The following is a 22116-nucleotide window of genomic DNA, read 5'->3' on the forward strand; positions in this document are numbered from 1 at the left end:
AATGGTCTGGGAACTGTACACAGCTTGTCAAGTTCCCCCAAATTAATTGGTGCCTCTCTGTGTGTACTTCCAGGCCTTCTTCTGGGGAGTTCTTGCTGCTCTAGGAGAGTAAGGGGTGAGCTAATGGAGGAACAACCAGCAAAAACCTCCCAGGCTGCCCACAGGAGAGAGGAAATAGTGCAGTCTGTAGGGCAAGTGCTCTGCTCTCACATGAGCAATGAATTCTAGACTAAGCCACAGAGTGGAGAGATGGCCAGGAAGGCTGGACTTCCAGGTGTGTTACTTCAGTGGGGAAAGAAAGGGCATAAAGCATGTTTATCATATTGTGCCTTGAAATAAAGCATTATTTTATGCCATCTCAGCCATGGTGCTCCTTTAAGTGACTTGCTGTAGCTTCAGACACGATGGGAGGCTACACCCTGCTCTCACCTGCAGACTCTTGGGAGACCCTTGGGCAGCTGCCCTGTAAGAAATGGGCTGAGCCAATGGCACAGCCCCTTGCAGCAGAAAAGGTCTCAACCCAATGGATCTTCTCCCTTGGCTGCCTCACAGGGGGTCAGGAAAAAAGCCCTGCTTTTAGCAGAGCCTGAAAAAAAAAGATTAATTTCAACATAAGGCTCAGACTCAAGATGCCACAGGTGGGATGAGGAAGGGATCACTCTTGGCCTGATGAGTGGTTAAAGAGGATGAACTTTAAGCACGTGCATATACAAAAGGCAAAAATTATCTAATCTGAGGCTATTCAGAAGGTTAAATTAGAAACTGAAGTCACTGAACTGTCAAAGAAAGTGCACAGAGAATGAAAGATGCAGGGACAGTTGGAAATACTTCTGATAAATGCTGTAAGTAGACTGTGGTACCTCCCCATTTAAACTCAGTTAGAGACAGCCTAGTTGGAGCAGCACAGGGATTCAATCTCCTCTTAATTTATCAGGCTGGGAAAAGAAAATCAGAAGGGTAAATGAGCCTACACAGAGCTCCCAACTACAGAGGCTTCCAGACTCATCATTTAGGACTGTGCTATCTTTGTAACACATTGCTATTAAATTAGGTCTACACTGGATACAGGCAGGTCAGAGAAGGAGGTTCATATTTATCTAAGCCAGGAATTCAGTCTAAAAAGGTACACAGATATAGAGTGGAGGAAAGTGATAGCAAGCACTCTGCTGGCAGCCAGCTTGAGGTGTGAATGCTGAGCTGTACCCACAGAGATGTCTTGTTAGTTGAACTCTGGAGGGCTCAGTGATACCGGTCTGCAAAGCTGCTTTCCCACCCTTAGGCTTCATCCAGAGTCTCCAGCCTGTAAGACTCCTGAAAACTGGGCCAAACACTGGGAAAATGTACCCAGGCAGCTGTAATTTGCTGTTATGTTTGAAAATGCCCGAGTTTTCAGCCCAGTCTGGATTGGCCATAATGATGCATTGGAAATTTTGTCTTTTCCACAGGTAAACAACTCATCTATATACCCTAAAAATGCACACAAGCAGCTCCTGAGCTGCAGCTTGGCCTTTGACATAGATTATTTTTTGGTGATGTGAAGAAGATAATGATCTCTGTTTCTGAGTAAAACTGCTCATAAAATTCTCCCAAAATGCTTTAACGGGGAAACCCAGTGCTCATAAGAGCTTTGAAACACTCTACCCCTAGTTCAGTGCTCTATTTCTTTTATCTGCTGGCTGATTGGACCTCATTTACATGTTCTTTCTCTCTGGCAAGAGGAGGAACTAAAGTTCCTTCAACCTCAGGCACAGTTTCCCCAGGTTCAAGCTGGGCCACCGGAACCAGGTGTCCAGGAAGTGTGGGCTCAGTGCCTGCACAACACTTGCTCAGTGAGTGAATCAGCACCAGGAAGCTCTGGCCAGCAAGGCCCTGAATTCACAGGTGTTGAGAAGAAAAATTAAATTCAGCTATTGATCTCTGGAATCACTGGAACAATCCAGTGATTTTTCAGTACCTTAGCTGCCTGTGACAGGATGATGTATAACATGTGAATGAAGTCCTGATGTGAGTGGAAAAGGCAACTTTGCATTGAGCTGGGAGATGAAAGACACAGTGCTAACTAAGATTGTTTATTTTTTGTAGGAGTAACCAGTGTATTCAGGAATCCATCCCTTTTCTTCCACTCTGTCCTCTTCACAGGCACCTGCTGTCTGGAGGACCACGTTTGTTTGCACAGAGAGCCCCTCTGCCTCTAACTGGGAATGGACACCTTCAAACTGGGAATGGAAACTCTGGGTCCTCATGGAGGGACAGTGTTGACAACTCCATGCACCTTGTAAAGACTCGATGGGAAACCAAATTAGACTGTGCACATTTCACAAGTTAAACGTGCCCTCACTGCAAGGCCCAAGGGGTGAAATTCCAGGGAAGCCTGGCACACCAGCTCCAGTGTGTGTCTATGAAAACAGGGCATGTTTCATCTGAACTTACATCAGGAGGAACATGGCACTCAGCAGAAAGGTGTTTCAAGATGATTGACTTGAGTAAGCCATGACTGCTGTTGTAGTATGCAGTTTTAAAGGCTAAAGAAATCCATTCTAAAAACAGGAAGAAAGAATAAAAATAAAATTGATTTTATGTTTTGCACAGGCAATAAAATTATCATTCCCAGACTCTTGCAGATGTGATGCCAATTTATTTTGACCTGAGCTTCCCACAGGCAGAAGTTTGCTGGGCTTGAACAATGCAGTGCAGCAGGGAGGAATCATAAACACTTTTTGGGCCTGATGTTGGTTTCTCCTGGCAGCCCACACGTGGAAGAACTGCAGAAGCAGCATGGTGCTGCCCCTCTGGTCGCCCTATCAGTACCACTAACCTGAATACAACTGAGGATTGCTTCTTATCTTTCTACCACTCAGTCCAGTCTATTTTTGAATCATTCATGGGAAAAAGATTTTCTACTACATTTGGTTTCCACTACGCTACTCCAAACCATGCCAGACCTCACTGTTAGAAATCTTTCCTGCTATTTGGTGAGATATAAATCTTTCCTTTAACTGGATCCCATTATTCCCAGGCATACTGCTTTTTCTCATGCACTAACAAACTCTGTTTCCTCTTTTTCCTAAAACAGTTTTACAGTATTGTCCTCAGTCCCCCTGCAAAATCACACTGACTTGTTAAACTCCAATCTTCTGAGCCAGAATTCCCTCTCCTTTGCATTTTTGTGCCTTTCTGTGCACAAGAGGTCACTGGTCTGCACCTTTTAGATATCCAGGCTTTCCAAACCCCACATGTTAATTCTCTGTGCATTTGAGAAGCCTGGGATGAACAGGAGCTTTGTTGAAGCTGGCAGTGGTAAACCAATATCCTTTGCAGATTAGCCACTAGTCATCCACACTGACCAAAACCCTGTGTGCATTTCGTTAGAAGGGGTGAAAGGGTGTATTTGCATATGCAAAAAAACCCCAACTTACAACTTTGCTACCTGTTCTATAGGTGTGGGAACTTAGGGCAAACCACTACATATAGGGTTTGAGCTTTTTTAAAATCTGGTGATGAATAATGAAGAAAAAGCAATGCATGTAAACACGCTGTAAATCTGGCAAGGGAGCTGTGGGTCTTTGTTTGCAGAAGGCTTCCAGAAATACCTTCAGCAAGTGATGTGCTTCAATCTGACAAGAATTTGGTGCAGCCTCTTTTCCTGTCTTTCCGAAAAGTGGCACTAATGGGGCAGATAAGGCTTATTCTTACAGTACATTACCAGGACCCAGATACTGGTGGTAAGATACAAAGATACAACTCAGATTTGATGTAAAAGCTTTTCTGGCATGAGACTGCATAGCTGGATACATTGTGACCTGTGTGAAGTGTGACTTAACTGCATGCTTAGGTGAGACTCTGTAGGAATGAAGTGCCCTGTGCCTCTGTCACAACCAGGCGTGAAGCAACTCTGTGGTGAGTGTGTAATAACAACTTCTGCTTACACAACAGCTCTGCCATCCCTAGACCACATTCATCATGTGCCTGCTGCCCTGCAAACTGCTAAAGGCATATCCCTGTCTGCAAAGCACCAAGACAAGGTCCCCCAAAGAGGTTTCCTTGCTGCTGGGTTCAGCTGCCAGCTCAGGTCCCAAATTCAGGCTGTAGAGTTGTTGTTTTAGGAAAAGGAGCATCTGCCTGTCTAAAACACCTCAGTTAACAGATTGAAGTGGAAACTGAATGGAAAACCAACCCCAGTTTGTGTGGGCTGGTTCATTTCCATGATAAAAACCAGTAAGTTTCCAAGCAGCATCTATTGATAAAGCAGTGCTGATGTTTTCTCCTGTTCTTCAGATAAGCAGCTCCTGGGAATGTATGAGAAGGTATGCATGACATGCTGCCCAACTGCAAAGCACCCTGCCAATTACACTGTGGAGCACAGGACAGAAGGCATTTCCAAAATGCTGTCACCATGGCTTGGGAAACTCAGACAACCAAACTGGGGAGTGAGGAGAGGTTCAGAAGAATTCTATCTCTCTGGTGACATGGGAAAAGCCTTAATTCCATTTATTCTGGGGTCTCTGCTGGGTGGAAGAAAGGGCTGCAGCACAGCCTGTGGGGTTTGGTTTTGCTGTTTCCTGTCCTTTGAGAGCGAGGCCTCCAGTCACAGGGATGTGGAAGTCTGGCAGACCAGATCCTTTCCAGGACTCTTTGCTGCAGACATGCTATTTACTGTCAAGCAGGTCTGCCCAGACCTGAGGGGTAAAATGGGGTCATATAGTACCTCTACCAGTATATTTAAATACTCTTCCCTTTATTTTCACAGACACGCTGTGCAAATGTGTCATTTTGATGGATTTCAGAAGAAACACTGAAAACAAGTGTATTTGAGGTTGAACTGGTCTATTAAGCAAAAAGAAAAAAAGAAGAGGGGGGAAAAGAACACTTTAACTTTTAGAATGAAAGCAAATCATCAGAGCTTCCTGAGAAAGGGATATTGCTTCCTGGCAGAGCTAACCGTGGCGTAATGCCTGTTCGTAATCTGGGCTCCACAGCTGTAAGGGTGGGCAGAGACCTCTCTCAGCCCAGCTCACCTCCTGTCCTGCTGCTCCAAGGACCAGGATGGTCACAGATTTCAGCCCTCTCATCTGCACAGTACCCATTCCTGCATCTCCTTCAATTGGTTCCCTTGGGTGATGTCTCCTCAGGGTAAGTGCTGCCCAGAAGTGTGAACAGAGAACTGCTCTCAGCCCTGGAAAAGCTTTCCCTCTGCTGAGTCAGTGCACCAACAGGAAAAATGGAGATCTAGGAGAAGTAATTGCAGAAAAGAGACATGGCAATGGAGATGTCACAGAATTAAATGACATCTGTTGGCAGGCACAAAGAAGGGGGGAGCCTTCCCAAAATACACCTGGCTGCTGCACCTCTGCAGCTTAGGGAACCCATTACACTACAGGGAGCCACTCAAGGGAAATGCAGTCTTGGATTGTTTCCCTTCTCTGTGCAAGTAAAGTTCAAGTGTCTCTATGCTCCCAAGCCCCTACAGAGAGGCTGGGAAGAGGAATGCCATGACTGCTGTGGAATATGGGCTGCAGAAAGCCACAAGCACTTTCAGTGGATGCCTTAACTCACAACATCTGCAGCAAGGTTTGGGAGCCCACAAGCCATGGGAAATAGACAGCTTGGGCCAAATCTGAACATGTAAACTAACAAACCAACATGAAAATTTCTAATACTTTCTGTACCATAAGTGCAAAGAATGTTTCATGGCTGTTTTTCTTTACAAGTGGCTTAGCTTTCCCCACTGCAGTTCCACACATTTTTGATAGGAACTCATGTTAACAATCTGTGGTATAATCTTCATGATTTTTTTTTTTCATCTGCCATAACACTGGAAAGAAAACTGATTGCCAAATCTATTTTGCATCAAGAAGATGGGCCAAAAAAACCCCAAACAACAAAACAAAACACTGAAGATCACAAAATCACGTGAACTGCAAGGGCAGGATTTTGCTGCCTTTTTCTCCCTCTTTAGGATCATAAATAGTTTCAGTTGCTGCTCTCAATGTGGCACATTCCTGACAGCAGCATGGCTAAGACCATAGGTACTAGTCCCTAAGTAGCAGCAACTGAAACTAACCCCTTTAAGAAAGAGATCCCAACTATCTCGCTTCTGTGGGTTTTTCAAAACTAGGGTCTTCCTGCCAGGGACGTGATGGAAATCAGCTGGCTAGGTCAGCCCTCTGCCCTTTTCCTCCTAATGCTGGTAATCCTCGTGTGTCCCATTAGAGCAAAGAGCTTGCCAGTTATGCCAGCAGGAAAGCAGGGAGCAGCTCTGCCTGCCACTGATGAAGCAGGGAAATGACAGGACTCCTCTCGTTCCTGCTGCACAGGGTCATTAGATCTGGTTTTAAAGCAAAAAGTCTGTGGTGAGCCTCTGTGTCCTGCCTGTGAAAAGCCCTCAGGAAGAAACAGAGAAGAGAATCAGCTGGTGAGGAATCAAGCTCTTACTCTTGGCTCTATTTTAGTCTAATATCTTCTTACCTTTGGGACATTAAACACCTTTTTGGAGGCTTGGGGCAGGACCAAGCGCACTACTTTTAAAATATCTTGGAAAATGAGATGTTTTAAAAATAAGAATGGATTTAGCAATCTACAGGTGACCAAAAAACACAAGGAAAAAGTGGGAAATAGAGGTAAAGGGACACAATCAAGAGCAGGGAGCTCTTAGGTCAGATACTTCAGAGAAGCTTCCTGGCCACCAGACCTCCCACATGTGTCACATGTGTCTCCAAAAAGGAAATGGCAGGTGTGTTCCTTTCTACTCCACAGAGACAACAGAAAATATTTGAGGGGCACAGTCTTCTGTGTGTGGAGAGAAGAGGGGGTGAGGGAGAGTGTCCTCAATGTGCCAAAATACCTGTTTCAGCCCTAAATTATAACAAATTCGGAGCTTAATGCCCCCTCCCCTCTGAAACATTACAGGATACTACAGTGAAAAAGAATAAAACAAGTGTTAACAGTGAATGAACTAGGCTCTGAAAACCCTTTTAAAGCCAAACATTTGTCATGTCACGCAAGTAGTCTGTGCTGAGCTGGTTTCACCACTGCTTGATCCTTCTCCACCCCAAAATCTATTTAGATAATTCAGCTGAGGACATTTTTTGTAACAAACACACCTGAACAGGCTAAATCTTTAACCCTTGCCTGTGGGGCAGGTCAGCACAGATAACAAGGATGGTGATGTTAGCATCTGGGTGTTATCACAATTGCCCAGCTGAGTTATGCACTGGAATTCTTCAAAGAAAAATTGAAGTGGTGCTTGAAGCACACTGTTCCCTGGCTCTGTTGTGTGTCCCCTGCTACTGGGGCTGCATCCACGCAGAAAAAGGCTTATCTGGGAAGATAATATAAAGTGTTTAGTAAGGTCTCTGTTTAGCAGAGAGAAATACCAAATGTCCTCTTTCATAATTTGAGGTTTTGCCAATGTTGTAATCACCTTTCTATTTCCTGTGCCCCTCCTAAAAATAAATATTCCTTTTCCCTTGCTACTTTAAAAAATGTTTGAAAAGCTCACAAATCCAGCCTGACATGACCAAAGCAAGCACCACCATTCCCACTCTGAATGATTGGGACGGGAGGCAGAGGGAGGTGAGCTGCCTTGCCCAAGAGGGTGGTACACAGGAGAAGGCTTGAACATAAACCCCAGGGAAGCCACACTCCTGTCCACCAGCCGTGTGCCCACCCTGAGACATGAGATCCAACTCTCCTGGAGCACAGGGTGCATGGAGAAAAAGGGGCAGAAAACCCTCTGGGGGTGTGCTACTCGTCTACCTCGCTCAAGCACAGGTTCTCGGCTCCCCTTCCCTGACCCAAAATCTCTGTTGATAAGGAAAATGAGACGTCCCAATCCACGTGGGACAGGGGCTACACAGAGCTGAGGGTGTGAATCACAACTGCTGCTGCACGGGCTGGGAAGGAACCAGCCCCAAGGAGCTTGGAAGGTTTGTTCTCTTATGTCCTCATTCTTAATGACTCCTTAAAACCTCCTTCCAAAACGATGCCTTTTAAATAAATCTAACACTCTAATCACACCTCGGAGACCAATAAGTAAATGGCAGTTCTTCCTCTTTCCCCTGTCACAGAGGTAATTTCTTCCCAAACCATCCCCCTGCTTTCCAAATCTGGACTAAAACCTGCAAAAGAGTCTGAGGTGCACTACAGGAGTCGGGGTGGGAGGAAAAGAGACCTTTATCTGAACCCCAGCAAAAAGATATTTTGAAGCTGCCTTCAGGGAGAAATTGCTTTGCAAGGTGGAGCTAGAGCAGATCGCCGAGCCAGTCACAAGCTAGTGGAAACAAAAAAAGTTTTCTTTACCTCCATGTCCTGCAAGAGAGAGGTGTCCTCGGGGCAATCTTTCTTCCCCACCCCTTTCCCTGCTCTCTGTGGGAAAAGCTGAGCCGTGCCGCCGTGGAGGGCCGGGAGATGCCAGGGGCTGCTCAGCCCGCACTGACAGAGCCCGGCGAGTGGCCCTGCACTGCGAACAAGGAAGAAGGGCGGGTGGGTGAGAGGAAGGGAGGGAGGGAGGGGAGAGGAGGGGGAGGCAAGGCAATCAGGGTTTAAATTTAGACACAAATCTAAACAGATACTGTCCTTCCCGGAGCGCCGGGCTGGTCAGACAACAAGCAACAAGCTCTGCCTCCGCGCCCAAACTTGGGGACACCGCATGTGCATTTCCTCTCCCTTCTTCTCTCTTCCCCCTTCCTATTTTCTATCACCTTATCTTTATTCCCCTCCCACCCCTCCGTTTAGTCTCTATTTCTCTCCAATGCTTGCAGTTCCTGCCCTGGTGTCTCTGCTTCAATCTCTCCGCTGTCCACACTTCCCTCTCCCAGGCTGCAGGGTCTCTTGCTGTTTGTTTGTGGGGAGAGAATCCCTTTCCTTCTAACTGCAGCTTTCCTCTCTCCTCCTTCTTTTCGGAAATTTCACTCAGCAATGAACTGTCTTTAGAAAGGCAGAAGAGGAGGAGAGCGAGGGTGATTACTGGGCTTGAACAGAGTTTAAGGCGTTGTCCTGGTGCGCGGCTGGGACTCCCAGGAAGGACAAATATCCACTGGGCGATCCCGCAGAGGGAAGACACGGCTTAATTGTGGGCACTAACCGAGGGTCCCCATGCTGTCACTGTCCCCAGGTTGTCACTGTCCGGGTGTAAAGCAGGACCAGCTCTTTCCACCTCGAATTCGTGTCTCACACCACCAGGTCGGAAGGTGCGGGTTGTTCTCCTCTCCCTTCGCAGGGATGGACAGACTTGTGTACTGAAGTGAGAAGCTTCCGTGGTGGTAGAAAAATTCGGGTGGGGGAAAGCAAGGCTCCGGACTGTTTTTGCTGCAGTTTCCCTTTCCACGCTGATCACAGTGTTGTAAACCGGACATCTCTTTTAGCAACTGTTTGCATATGCTCCTTCTCAAAGAATTTCAGTCCCCACCTCTCGAGAGCAGGGTGGTGCAGAGGAATTTGGAAACGCTCCCTTTGTCTGCTGCTGGCTTCCTCGCTTTGAATGCAGCTGCAAAGTGACACAATGTCATATCGTCATTTTGGCACGATACCTTGGGGGCAGAAGAGAGTTGTTTTCTAGGAGGGATGCATACTTCTCCCTTCACAAGTCCCTGCTGGCTGTGGCTGAAAGGCTCCAGCGTGGATTTAAATGTGAGCATCGTGATACCCCAGCTCCCTGTTATTGATAGTGGTTCTTCCAGTGCTGTTAACTGTTGCAGTCCCACACGCTGCAGGACTCCTGTGGAATTTGCAGATTTAAACTATGATCTAATTATCTCCCAGATTCAATATACAATAGTCGCTCTATCCTTAGCCAAAAGAATGATAGGCTGAGTTTTTGCAATCTGGAGATTGGGCAAGAGGACTTAATTAATCTTCTGTTGTTGAAACACTGGCTTAGATGGATTAGATGAAACCCCTCTGCTGTAAGCAACCAGAAGATGCTGCAACTGTAGATATAAGAAAATAAACTTTCAAATAAATATGAAAATGAAACTACCACTTGTTTGGAAATCCTACTGATTTCTTCAAGTCCTGCCAGTGGTACATTAGGAGAGGGAATAGAAACTGAACTGTGAAGTAGGGTTGAGGCAACAAGGGCAGGATTCTTCTACTGCATGCTTTGCCTGCTGTGGGGACAGAAGGAGGATTTCAAGCTGAGGAGTTTCACTGGACATGGATTGCAAGTGTTGTTTTCAAGATATCTGCCATGTACACACCGTCAAAGTCACACCTCCCATGACTGTTTCCTGCTGCTCAGGGGCTGTTTCAGTATTTTCTTTCTGCTTTCAGGGGTTCTGCTGCACAGAGGAAACCATTTGCTTAGGTGTACAGAAAAGGAAACTGCTAGGGAGAGGCAGTATCACTTCACCCATATTAGTAAAGCAAAAGCTGTTGCAGCTGCCCCACCACAATTCTTTACTCCATTTATTTCTGCCTCCAAGTATCTTGCCACAAAGCAAATCTTTTCTGCCTGCTGGATTCCCAAATGCCATTGCTCTGGGCATGGCACGCAGTTCTTGGAGCACTTTTATCATTTTGTCCATACTTTTGACACTTTTCCATGCTAAATCTTCCTTCCTGAAGGAGCAAGGGGCAAATGCACAGAAATATGGTGTCTGTTTTTCTCCAGAAAAGAAGACAAGAGATCTGGATTTGTTCTCCTCTCTCTTGTTTCTGGACTGAAAACCACTAGAAAATCTTAACAAATGAACCACATGCTTTAGCTGCAAGAACTTTGAAACAGACCTTATTAAGGGAGGTTCTACAGAGAAACTGGGAGTTTCACATGATGTGCATTTGCAAGTATGTGGAGGCATCTTTGAGTATGACTCTGCATCCTTCTGTATATCCCTGCTTACAAACCTGGGATGTAGCAGTGTCTATGAGACTAACTTGTTCTTATAGCCAAAAAAAAGTTCCACATCTGTTCTGCTCTGCAGGGAAAAAAAAAAATATAGTCATCACTAATGCCATTCAAACAGGCTCTGCAGAGATTGGGATGTAGCAGTGTCTAGGAGACTAACTTGTTCTTATATCCAAAAAAAGGTTCCACATCTCTTCTGCTTTGCAGGGAAAAAAAAAAATATATAGTCATCACTAATGCCATTCAAACAGGCTCTGCAGAGAAATTTCATTTGACTGAGAAAATGCTGCAGTTGTGGGCCCCTGGATTTTGCAGCTTCCTGTCTGATTCTTTTCAAGACATGTGAGGCCAACACAGCAAGTTTGCTTCAGAAGAAATGACTGGCACTCCTGCCACAGACAGCATGTGAGGAAGAGGTACAAGGAACTCCTTCATCCTGGCATTCCTTCAAAACAGGTGGAGTAAGAGGTTCTGCCATGCTTGGCAACACCATGGGCAACATTTGCTGGCTTTTTGCATTTTGGCTGTGAAGGATGGAGAATGGAGCCTCTGCAGGGCGCTCAGAGGGAGCAACAAAAAGGAGATGCAGAGCCATGGCTATGCGTTATTTAAAAACCAGTTAGTTAAAAGTGCTTTGGAGGGCATCTGAAACTTTGTCTCTGGCATTTGTGTCCGTGCAGTTATCTCATTTGGGTGTGTCTGCCTAGCTGCCAAATCTGGGAAGGTATGTTTGTCAGGGTGGTGGGAGAGCAAAGGGTGGAGGGAGCTGTGGGTTCCTGCAAGGCAGATTGCAACTGTGTGCTTTGTCAAGACATTTGTTGAGGGTTTTAGTACAGCTCACCTGTCAGTGCCAGTATCTGAGGTCGTTCTGTCCACCTCTCTGCCTGGCCTTGGCTGCTGTTACCCACATCCTTTCCTGGAATTCACACCACTAACCAGCAGCTGTTACTATATTGGGCTTTTGACCTCCTGAAAATGGGGTCTCAACCCTTTCTGTTCCCACTCAAGCAACTCGATTCACAACTGAAAAAGAAAAAAAAAAGGGGGGGATAAGGTAACCACCGAAAAAACAACATTTGTATTTCAAAGATTAATCAACTCAAAAAGCCAACATCCTGTTTTGTGTTGGCTTTGCACACCAGGTCTGACACTTGGCAGCCCTACAGGAAGCGAACGTGAGCAGCGTTTTTCTGTGGGAAACTCACTTTTTGAACCCACCCTTTGCTAAGTGTGCCCCGAGCTGTCTGCCCGTGGCCCTCAGCACTGAACCAACGCCGTGGACACTGCGCCTCACCCTCTTCTTCAGGGACTTATCAGCAGGAAATGAACTCAGCTGGAACGCTTCGTACCACTGACATTTTTGTGCTCGGGTCCTGCAGCTGCAGCGCTTCTGAGAGCACAAACACACACGTGCCAACACCCACACGGACACACGGACACACAGACACATGGACCCGGCGTGCCAGGCTCTCTGCACCCCTGGGAACTGATGTCAGTGGGAAAGTCCCGTTACCAAATTAAATGGAAGGACGTGGCTCTAAAGTGGCTCTCACTGAGCTGAACTGGAATGTGAGTTTGTGTGTTTTTCGTGGTGGCCACGTAAAAAAAGTAAGTGTAGAGACTAACTGAAAAACTGAATAATTTCACATGTTCCTGACTGGCAGCTGGCACCTGAGCAGTGACATCGTGAGCACCAGCTTCTTAATTAGGTCTTCCTAATTGCCACGTTCTGGGCAAAAGCCTGTCCCTAAGCAGAGTAAAGTTTAAAAATGCTGTATGGCACAGGAAGCATTTCACCTTGCAATATGAGATCACAGTGAGGTGGATCACCCTGGTCCCACAGGGGCTGGTGGGTGGTGTTCAGATAATGGGAGTCATGTCTTGCAGCACCTGAACGTTTTTGGAGAGCTCTTCTTTCTCCTGATCTGCTTGACTTCAGAGGACAAACTGAGCTGGGGTGTTAAGAGGCATGGCTGTATCCCATTGCACTCACATAGTGGTGGGACAAATATTATCACCATGAGCCACTGACAGCTTACTTCCAGACTGAGCAATTCCTCTATAGTTACTAGTTTTAGTACACCAGGCTTAATACAAACCAACAAAACCAGTCAGAACATGGCTGCTGACACAATTCTGGTTTTGATTACACTCTTCTCAGTCCTACTGCCCATCTCCCAGTGTCCTAGAAAGCAGCATCACAAGCAGTGGCCCTCGCCATCAGCTTCCTCAGCATGCAGCCCAGCTCTGACTGAACAGGATTTTCTGGCTGAAAATGGAACAATTTTTCTGGTCCCTAACAGGTTGTACACAGAGGAAGATTGCCTTGCCACTGCCTGTGTGGTGGCTGTTAAAAAAGTAAAAGGACTCTTGGCTGAACACCAGGCCAGTGCTGTAATAACTTTGCCCATCTTCTAAAAAATACACCAAAGAGTCACAAGCTAAATCCCCAGCCAAGGCAATTCAGGAAGTTTGAGGGTGAGAACAAATAAATGTCTTATGCAGAAGCATGCAACACCTCTTTGCTCAGCAAAGGTTTGTGCTGTGTGCCACTTGTAGCGGCAGCAGGGCTGATACCTCCTCAGGAGAGAATCTAACCAACATTTTTAGAAACAATTTGTATGGTGGGTCTCATGTGGCAGCAAGCATCGGCACTTCAAAGCGCTGAGCACTTCAGCTTTTGCCAGAGCTGACTCACAGGTCAGTCTCTTCTGTCACAGGCAGCGGCAAATGACTTTAATCACCCCGGCAAGTGACTTTAATCACCCTGGCTGTCATTTGGATGCGGGGAGCCGGCCTGGCTCAGGAATCAAGCGCTGCACACAGCGGGACTGCACAGCCCCCGAGTGTTATCTGGGCACAGAAAGGTTTCTGTTCACGGACAGACGGCATGACCTAGACAGGAAGCCTGGAGCAGAGCACAGCTAGGCTGTGTCTGAGGAGAAACCCTGCCCAGCCCATGCAGCAACCGGGCTGGCTGCAGGGAGAGCTGGCTCAGGGAAAACCAGCTCTGAAGAGGGCAGACAAAACAGGACACAAGCCAGGATGACAAAATGACACAATGCCAGGATGGAAACCTTGCCCACTTTCTGACTAAAACACATCTTCTCCAGGGACACAGCCTGAAGCCCATCACATATAAAACACACTGAAATTAAGATCCTTCCGTGAGCTCGACCTCGGAGGAAGTAAACTTTTATGGCTCCATTTATGGTGAGATATTACTGTCTATTTACTGGCTTTTAAATGCAGTGAAGCACATGATTTGGAAAGGAGAACTAGTAGTGCCTACCAATACTTTCTTGACCCTGTTATGCAAGGATGCTGAGAGCCCCCAGACAATATTGCAGCACAACAGAGAGAATCCTTCTCCTTTCTCTGAGATCTAACTGAGGAAGTGAGAGAGCCTAGTGGCTGCACATCAGGGGTTTAGAGCAGCCTTTTTTTCTTTTTTTTCCTATGAAATTTTCAGTTTCTCCTGAGCATCTCCAGGAGAAGGCAGCAGCAGAAGGCTCCATGTGTCCTGGAGAGGAGGCAGGGATCTCTAACCATGCTTTGCAGGCAAGGAGAATACTGAAGGCAAAATTATTTTGTTCTGCCTGTACAGGGCAGCAGATGAATAGCAGGGAATGGATGGGTGGTGTGTTTTCCTTGCTGAGTTCAGCCCAACATGATGATCCATCTGGCCTGCCATAAGCTGTGGGTGCTGTGGGACACCTGGGGCAGATGGTGGTCACAGGGCAAGTTAATTTGGCCTTCTCAGTGCTACATTGCTGTTTACATAGTGTGGACATACTTGGATCCAGGTGGAAATATGAAAACCCACCATTTTTTAGGGCCACTTGAATCAAGTATTACCCAGTTTAAAGCATCTCTTTATACAAATCTTTATAAGGTTACTGAGCACAAAGTGATGGATAAAATAAGCTCAGTGTTTATTTGGGTAAGTAATGCTTGGAAGGGCCTTCAGTGGAAGGTGTGGCCGGCGCCGAGCGGGGCGGGATGTCCCGGTCCGCGGCACTGCGGGGAGCGTTCTCCGCGTCCTCCGCGTCCTCCGCGTCCTCCGCCATGGCGCGACTGCTGCTCCTCCTGTGCGCCGCATCGGGCTTGCTGCTGGCGGCCGTGTATGGGTTCTTTAATTCTTCAAGTTAGGTGTTTCACTTACATATTCAGAATTTTTTTTTAAAATCTTACTTCTAAAGTTCACTTTAAATGCCAAAAGAGGTGTTTTGGAGAGCTGTTTTGAAGAGATGTTTGTTTTTGTTTTAAGCAATTTTAGCAACAGTTGTGAAGCTGAGTTGGTTGCCTTCTCAGTAACATTTTGCCCTTCATATGGGTTCTTTAATTCTTCAAGTAGGTGTTTCACTTAGATATTCAGAAATTTTTTTAAATCTTACTTCTAAAATTCACTTTAAATGTCAAGAGAGGTGTTTGGGAGAGCTAGGAGGCTGTTTTGAAGAGATATTTGTTTTTGTTCTGAATAATTTTACTAACAGTTGTGAAGCTGAGTTGGTTGCCTTCTCAGTAACACTTTGCCCCTCCACCAGAATTTACCTGATGAAGTTCACTGTATGTCCTTGTTGTCTGTACTGTCCTTTGTGTCTGTAAATTGTAATATATCATTATTTACATGTGAAATAGATGGGCTGAATTCAGAGTTTTAAAGAGTTTTGTTCTGTGATTGCATTTTATGTTAACAAGTTTCAGCACACCTCTGAACTGGGCTTTATTTCAGATTCAGAGCTCGCCCAAGGAGCCTTTCAGAGGTAGTCAGGAAAAGATGGTGACAGTTCTGTTCTTTTTGCCAGTATTACTGAGCTGAATAAAGTACCAAGAGCTGAATAAAATACCAAGAGCTGAAAATGTGGTGGGTATGACATTTTTTCACATAAGAAAAGTAAGCCTAAACCTCTTATCTTACTTCTTGCATTTCAGGTCAATTCAAATGCCTCCTTGACTGTGTCTTTGGCACAGACTCCTTACTGCAGGAAGCACAGATATGACCCCCAGAACCCCCTCTGTGCCCACATCATCTTTGTTGGGAGCATTGTAAAGGTAAGCAGCTGAAAGCTGGCACTGGGCAAGGTTGTGTGCATCAAATATAGATTTGTTTAGTGGAGAAAGAGGAGAAAGGTGAGAAATTCTGTGCAGAAGCATATGCTGAGGTGTTCTGTGCTGTGATACCCAAAGGCCAGCTCATAGTTTGTGTGAGGGGAAAAAAGTTAACCCTTGAATTTTGCAGGAGCTCTGTTGACATGCCTTTAGCAAGGAATTTGGGGAGACAATAATGCAGGAGATCTCCCTCATTCCTGTCAATGTGTTCTGAAACTAAGAAGTCTGAGGCCATTATTTTGGAAAAACCTTCATATTTCATTCACATCTCTCTTGCTCAGTTAAATTCTTTGGCTCAAACAGTGTGGCATGCCTGCTTCTGAAACTCTGTTGAAGTAAATACTAACCTGAGCTACAAAGTTGCAAGTATTATAGACAAAAAGTGTGCCTTGTGTGATCTGGTGGCTGCTGCCAGGGCAGTGTTCTTTTGTGCACCAGTACTTTGGTGTCTTGTAGGAGGAATTGAGAACTGCATGTGTTACTCATTGAAGATCCTAATCCTGTTATTGGGGTAATGGTAGAGTAGTGATGACTAGTTCTCCTCCTCATTCTTACTTGTCTCAATTCTTATTTGGTGTTTTCACAGCTCTGATATTTGCACATTGCACTCAGCAGTCTTGTAGTTGCTTTCCTGAGTTTCTCATTAAGAATGGAGGTGATTTTATTTTGGTGGTTTTTTTTCCTATACTATACCCAGAGCTCTAAATGGTTGATTTCACCCTTTAACCATCTGCACATTGTATATTAAATTCCATCACACTTTTCAGCTTCCCTTCTCTGTAGATTCTGTTATACCATCCTATTTGTGTTTGTGTGTTTGCAAATGTCTGAGCACAGTTGTATCTGTTTCTGTCAGTTTGAATGAGCAGGTGCAGAGGAGGTGAAATTACACCTAAGACATCACATTTATAATAATTCACCTAGCATCCATATTTCTCTGTTTTGTGGTTTGTTTAAAGATTTATTCTTATGCTGATGAAATACTCTCTTGCTCGTGCTAACTTTAAAAGCAGCATTTTGACTTAATGTTGAAATCCACAACACTTTCTAAGTGTTGTCTGCCTCACACAGTTGCACACCACACTGAAGATGAGCAGCCTCAGCCACAGTAATGAGCCCCTTGGGACAAGACATGGCTGGACTAAAAAAACCACACTGCAGTCAGCAGTGGGTTTTTAGCTAAACTCATCTTTACATGACTATCTTATTGTAATATTTTCCTGGTTTTTGTTTAGGTGAATGATTCCGAAGCAGACATAGCCAAAAAAGCATTGTTCAGTCGCCACCCTGAAATGGAAAGTTGGCCCAAGGATCATAATTGGTTCTTTGCCAAATTCAACATCACCAATATTTGGGTCCTGGATTACTTTGGTGGATTGAAAATTGTGACACCAGAAGAGTACTACAGTGTCAAGCCTTAGTAAGTACTGAAGTTTTTCATGGCTAACTCTCATTATATTTCACACCTGTAAACTTCTTCTTGTTAACAGGAAGGAATGACTCCTGTAGAATTGGCAGTGTCACTGTCTTCTATTATATTTCACACCTGTATACCTTCTTGTTGTTAACAGGAAGGAATGACTCCTGTAGAATTGGCACTGTCACTGTCTTGTGTTTGAATTAATTGCAAAACAGATGATGTTTTGGTCTAATAATTAATAGTAGTGAGACTCTTCAGCATTTCTGAAGATGTATTAATGGGATTGCAGAAATATTGCTGATACTCCCAAGAAAAATTGCTGTTGAATCTGTCCTTAGGATTTTAAAGTACAGAGAAATTGTCTTCTGTTGTTTTCATTAAACCAAGTCTTCAAAACTTTCAAATATATTTTAGAACAGTCAACATGAATTATGCATTCATTTCACTCTTTTTCTTACTCCTTGTAGGTGGAAGAAGATCCTTGGTGATGCTGATATGGAAGTGAATGACTTTGGTTGTTTCATTAAAGATTTATTTTTTCTATGTAGTGTAGAGTTGAGTTAATAATATTATAAATCAAACACCTTGCATTGTTAATGAGCATGTATTACCCTTATGAAGCAGATTTAACTTCTCACTAACTTGAATCATGTCACAATGAAAACCTTTGTGCATAAGCAATAACTAAATTTTATTCACTGGATGTGAATTTGGAAAGGTGTCTGACAGTGTGCATTCAGAAATGTTGTGTTTACTGGAATGTAAAGGATTAGTCCAATTCTAAAGTGCCTTAGTTAAATAATGTTTCTGAGCACTTTCCAATATTATTTTATTTTTAATACCAATTTGGTTTAGAATTTTATGGTGAAGTTCTGTTCTACAGGATGGCTCAGCTGATAGAATGGAAAGCATTACCTGAATTACAGTGGCAAATGATATGCTGATTCCCAAATCATGTTGAGAATTTTCTCTGCACGCTGATAAACTCACTTTTTTGAGCCATTTTTCTGTTTTATTGAATGTGCTGTAGAATACAGTTGTGTTCATGCCAGCTGTACCTATACCTCAGGATGAGTTCTTGGTAATTCCTCAGCTGATTATGTGCCCTGACTCTGTAATAGAAGCAGATCAGTACTACCTAAAATATCTGACTCAAGAAAAGTAGTGTCTTGTAAATTCAGTGAGAATGTTGTGAAGGATAAATGTTTTCTGATTGAGATTCTGAAACACTCAGCTTTGTTCATCTGATCAAATGGCAATTCTTCAGCTTTTGTTCCCCTCAACAGCAGAACTGAGCAGATTTTGGGGTCTGGAAGCCTTCGACAGCAATTTTGGATTAGTAATCCAGAAGTGAAAAAGAAGCAATACAGTTTGACACAAATGATTTGTGATTTCTAGAGAATAAAAATGAATGAAAGGTGTGCTTAATTAATTCTGTGTTAAAGTAAGTTACACCCAACCACAAAAAAACCCTTTTTTAACATCCTCTCCAATCTGCTGTGTGCTGAGTTCACCAGCACTGAAAACTATTTATGAAAAAAACAAGTTGATTTTACAGTGAGAAAATATTACCTAGTTGACCTAGAGTAAAGAACTTAGACTCCTTAGAGGAGGTTGATATATAGAACAGTGGGATTTGTCATGTAAGATGCCTATATCTTATTGTTGTTGTTACATCACTCCTTTTCTCAGTCACTGGGATGATTTGTGAGAGTATTTTTTATGTAACTTATTAAGAGTTCTTTCTTCATAAGGGGAAGAAAGCTATTTGGTGCTGTTCTACTGTTCTGTTCTACTATTTTAAAACTAATTTAGGATAAAAAAATTATAATATAGAAACCATTTATGTTGAATGGGTAACACTGATACTTAATGTGAAATTGAAAAAAAAAATTATATAAGGTATGATAGTTGTGAAAACTCAACTGAATCTCTGTCATGGACTCAATACTTTCTGAATGCATTACATGTAACCCTGTAACTTCTGATGTGTGAGACTGATGATGCTGGGCTTTTGTTAAAATTAAAATATTTTTTTTGACGAGTAGTGTCAAGCATTATTTATTGCATGTCCAAGAATTATTCTCTCCCTCCTGTTCTCTTTCATGTAGGCACTCTCTTTTCAGTGTTCTTGTTTTACTGTTTCTCTTATGTCTTTCATTCTTGCTAGAATTAATGGGGAAATGTCCCTATGTACACCTGCCTTCCCCTCCTTGGATTAAATCCATGTCTTTGTACTTCACTTGCTTTCCTGCATCTAATGCCATGAAATGAAAAATTCCAAAGACAAATGCCATCATTCCACACATCCCCAACTTCCTTCTTCCACCAGCTGCTTCTGCACCCCCAGATTCCATGGCTGGTGGGGCAGAGTGAGAAGCAGGAAAGGTCTTGACATTGCATAAACAATAAAACATTTGGTTGATATGTTTTCAAGGCTGTTTTAAGCACAAATTCAAAACATAGCCCCAAGCAAGGTAAGGCAAAAAAACCCCAACCACAAAACCCGTATCTCCATCCCAGCCAAAACCAGTACACCACTTTGAAAAGTATTGCTTTCACTTGAGGGTTTGGGGCAGAATAAGGCTGGCTTTGTTTCTGGTTTTCTTCTCCTTTTACTATCAGTTCCTCAGTATTTCCTCTTTGGAAGTGGGAGTGCCTTTTTCTGGTAACAGTAAGACCTTAAAGCAGTTTTGTAATGCTACTGCACCAACTGTAGATCATCCACATCTCTTCACCTTTGAACTTTGGGAGGACCCCAGCCAATGTTTCTTTGGGGAAAATAATGAACAGAAGATTGGTTAAGCTACACTTACAGACCTGGATTTGAGGGTCAATTAGAGAAGAGCTCTGGAGCTGTATCTGTGCATCTCACTGAATATTTTTTTGTTTTATTACTATGAAGTAGTGGAATGTAAAGCAGTTCAGGTTATCAATCTTCTCCCTTAGTAATAGGTGTGTAAATGTTTATGTCACCAACCCAAGAAAATCATCAGCTGGTCCTATTTTTCCTCACCTCTTTTCCCTGTGCTCACCTTTGTTCTGTTCAGCTCATTCAGGAATTCGTTTGTGAGCATGTTTCCTTTTTTCCTGACACCCAGGAGTAATAGAACTCTGTGGCTTAGAACAGAAGAGGCTGAGTATAATCAATTGATACAGCTGTAAGAAATGAATCAGTGTTTTGATTTCTGTGTGTATCCTCTGCCAGGGCATGCTTGAAGTACCCAAGCATATTCTCAGCAGTGAAGTCAGCCTTCCCACCTGGGAGGCACCTGCACCCACGGGAATCTGACACAGGATAACTGCAGGCACCTCACTAAGCCACGGGATGTTTGTTAGCTGGGAATCCAATAAGGGTAATCACCACCTGTCAAGTTCTACTTCCTACTACATGTTCTTCCTTCTATTGATCTTGCTTATTGACATGTTTGTGTTTCTACTGCTTGATTTTCAATTTGTTTCTTGTGTTTTAAATGGAGGACTTGTGCCCAGCAGGCTCTTGCAACACGCAACACCATTACACAATAAATATTAAATATATCAGGTATGCATATTATAAATGATTAATCCTTTATTCAGTTTTCTCTGGAATTAATTTCTTAGCTGTTTAATATTGTGCTTGTGATCTTCAGTATAAAATTAGAAGTAGATCAATCAGAGTATCAGACTGACACAAAAAGTGTTACTTGTAACAATGGATTAATTTGTTTGCCAAAGGTTTTTCCTGAGCAAAAACATTGAATCGAGATAAAACCCAATAAAGTGATATATTGTTGTTGAACACAAGAGGGTGCCACAGACTTACATTCGGCTGGAGTGTTAAATGTTTAATACTTAAAAGTGGTTATTGAATTCATCATAACTCAAAGATGCTGGAAAAGCAAACGACGGGGGCATAATATGAACAAATTCTTTTTCTACAGTGCTTTACATTATGAATGCTTCCCTCCATAAACACAGCAGCCTGCTGGCCGCAAAAAAAAAGGAGCATTCATCATTTTTTTGTGTTTTGTAATCATTTTGTGCTATGGAGACCTCAGAAGTAATATCCATGAAAATGATTTAAAGGTTTTTAAATTAAGTAACTCTAGTAAAGGAAATGGAGACAGGTATAGAATGCCTCAGAACATCGACTGGGAGCAGCCGGCTCCAGACTCAACAATGTTTATTTCTGTCAAATCCAGAGAGAGGGGGTACATTAGTGTGACCATGCTTCTGCTTAGGCTTGTTATGAGTTGAATTAAACCACTTGACTCTGATTTGTAATTTCCAACAGCTAATTAATCTTGGGTTCTTCAGGTGCCCCAGGCTGCTCTCCAGTGGTTTGGGCTGCCCTGGTGATGTGCAGGTGTTTGGGTGATGAGGCAGAGCTGGGAAAAGCCTGAAGCTTCTTTTTCCACGAGGGCTGTGTTAGAGATCAGGCTCTTATTGCTTGCTCAGTCCCACTGTCTTGGACTTAAACCTGACTGGAGTGTGGCTGACTCTGGTTGCTGTCACCCAACATCTGTTCTTCACCAGGTACTGTAGGGCTGCTTATTTTGGGGTTGAGAGCACTGCCCTGCCCTCCTTGCCAGCTCCTCTGCTTGGATGGAGCATCCTTGGTTCTCTCTAATAATTGTATTTTCTCTGCTAGGGAGCTAAGCCCTTGAGTTTCTTATGCAAACCTCTTGCAGTTCTTCTCAGGGCTTTTTGACTTAACTTCTGTGTCTAGAGGCTTCCTCAGAGTTTCTAGGTTGAATTG

The 22116-nt window shown here is 43.9% G+C and overlaps 3 protein-coding genes across 6 annotated transcripts in view; 2 read left to right on the forward strand and 1 right to left on the reverse strand.

Annotated features, from left to right (window-relative positions):
• Positions 1-8460, reverse strand: part of RCSD1 (RCSD domain containing 1) — a 30907-nt gene extending 22447 nt beyond the window's left edge. For 3 of the 4 annotated variants that reach the window (XM_039713190.1, XM_039713188.1, XM_039713187.1), the window contains exon 1: positions 8299-8460. In XM_039713190.1, coding sequence (XP_039569124.1) covers positions 8299-8304 — 6 coding nt within the window. In that variant the 5' untranslated portion in view covers positions 8305-8460. The remainder of the gene's footprint in view (positions 1-8298) is intronic. The other variant, XM_039713186.1, reaches the window with a different exon arrangement.
• Positions 8461-14911: 6451 nt separating this feature from the next.
• Positions 14912-19416, forward strand: CREG1 (cellular repressor of E1A stimulated genes 1). The gene is made up of 4 exons (XM_039713171.1): positions 14912-14990; positions 15705-15898; positions 17191-17375; positions 17843-19416. Coding segments are annotated over exons 1-4 (459 nt in total). The 3' UTR covers positions 17844-19416.
• Positions 19417-21824: 2408 nt separating this feature from the next.
• Positions 21825-22116, forward strand: part of CD247 (CD247 molecule) — a 53240-nt gene continuing 52948 nt past the window's right edge. The window contains exon 1 of the mRNA XM_039713144.1: positions 21825-21893. The gene's annotated coding sequence lies outside the window, so the exon portion shown is untranslated. The remainder of the gene's footprint in view (positions 21894-22116) is intronic.

Source organism: Passer montanus, unplaced genomic scaffold, assembly GCF_014805655.1.
Source record: "Passer montanus isolate IOZ18808 unplaced genomic scaffold, ASM1480565v1 scaffold28, whole genome shotgun sequence".
In the NCBI taxonomy this organism is placed as follows: Eukaryota; Metazoa; Chordata; class Aves; order Passeriformes; family Passeridae; genus Passer; species Passer montanus.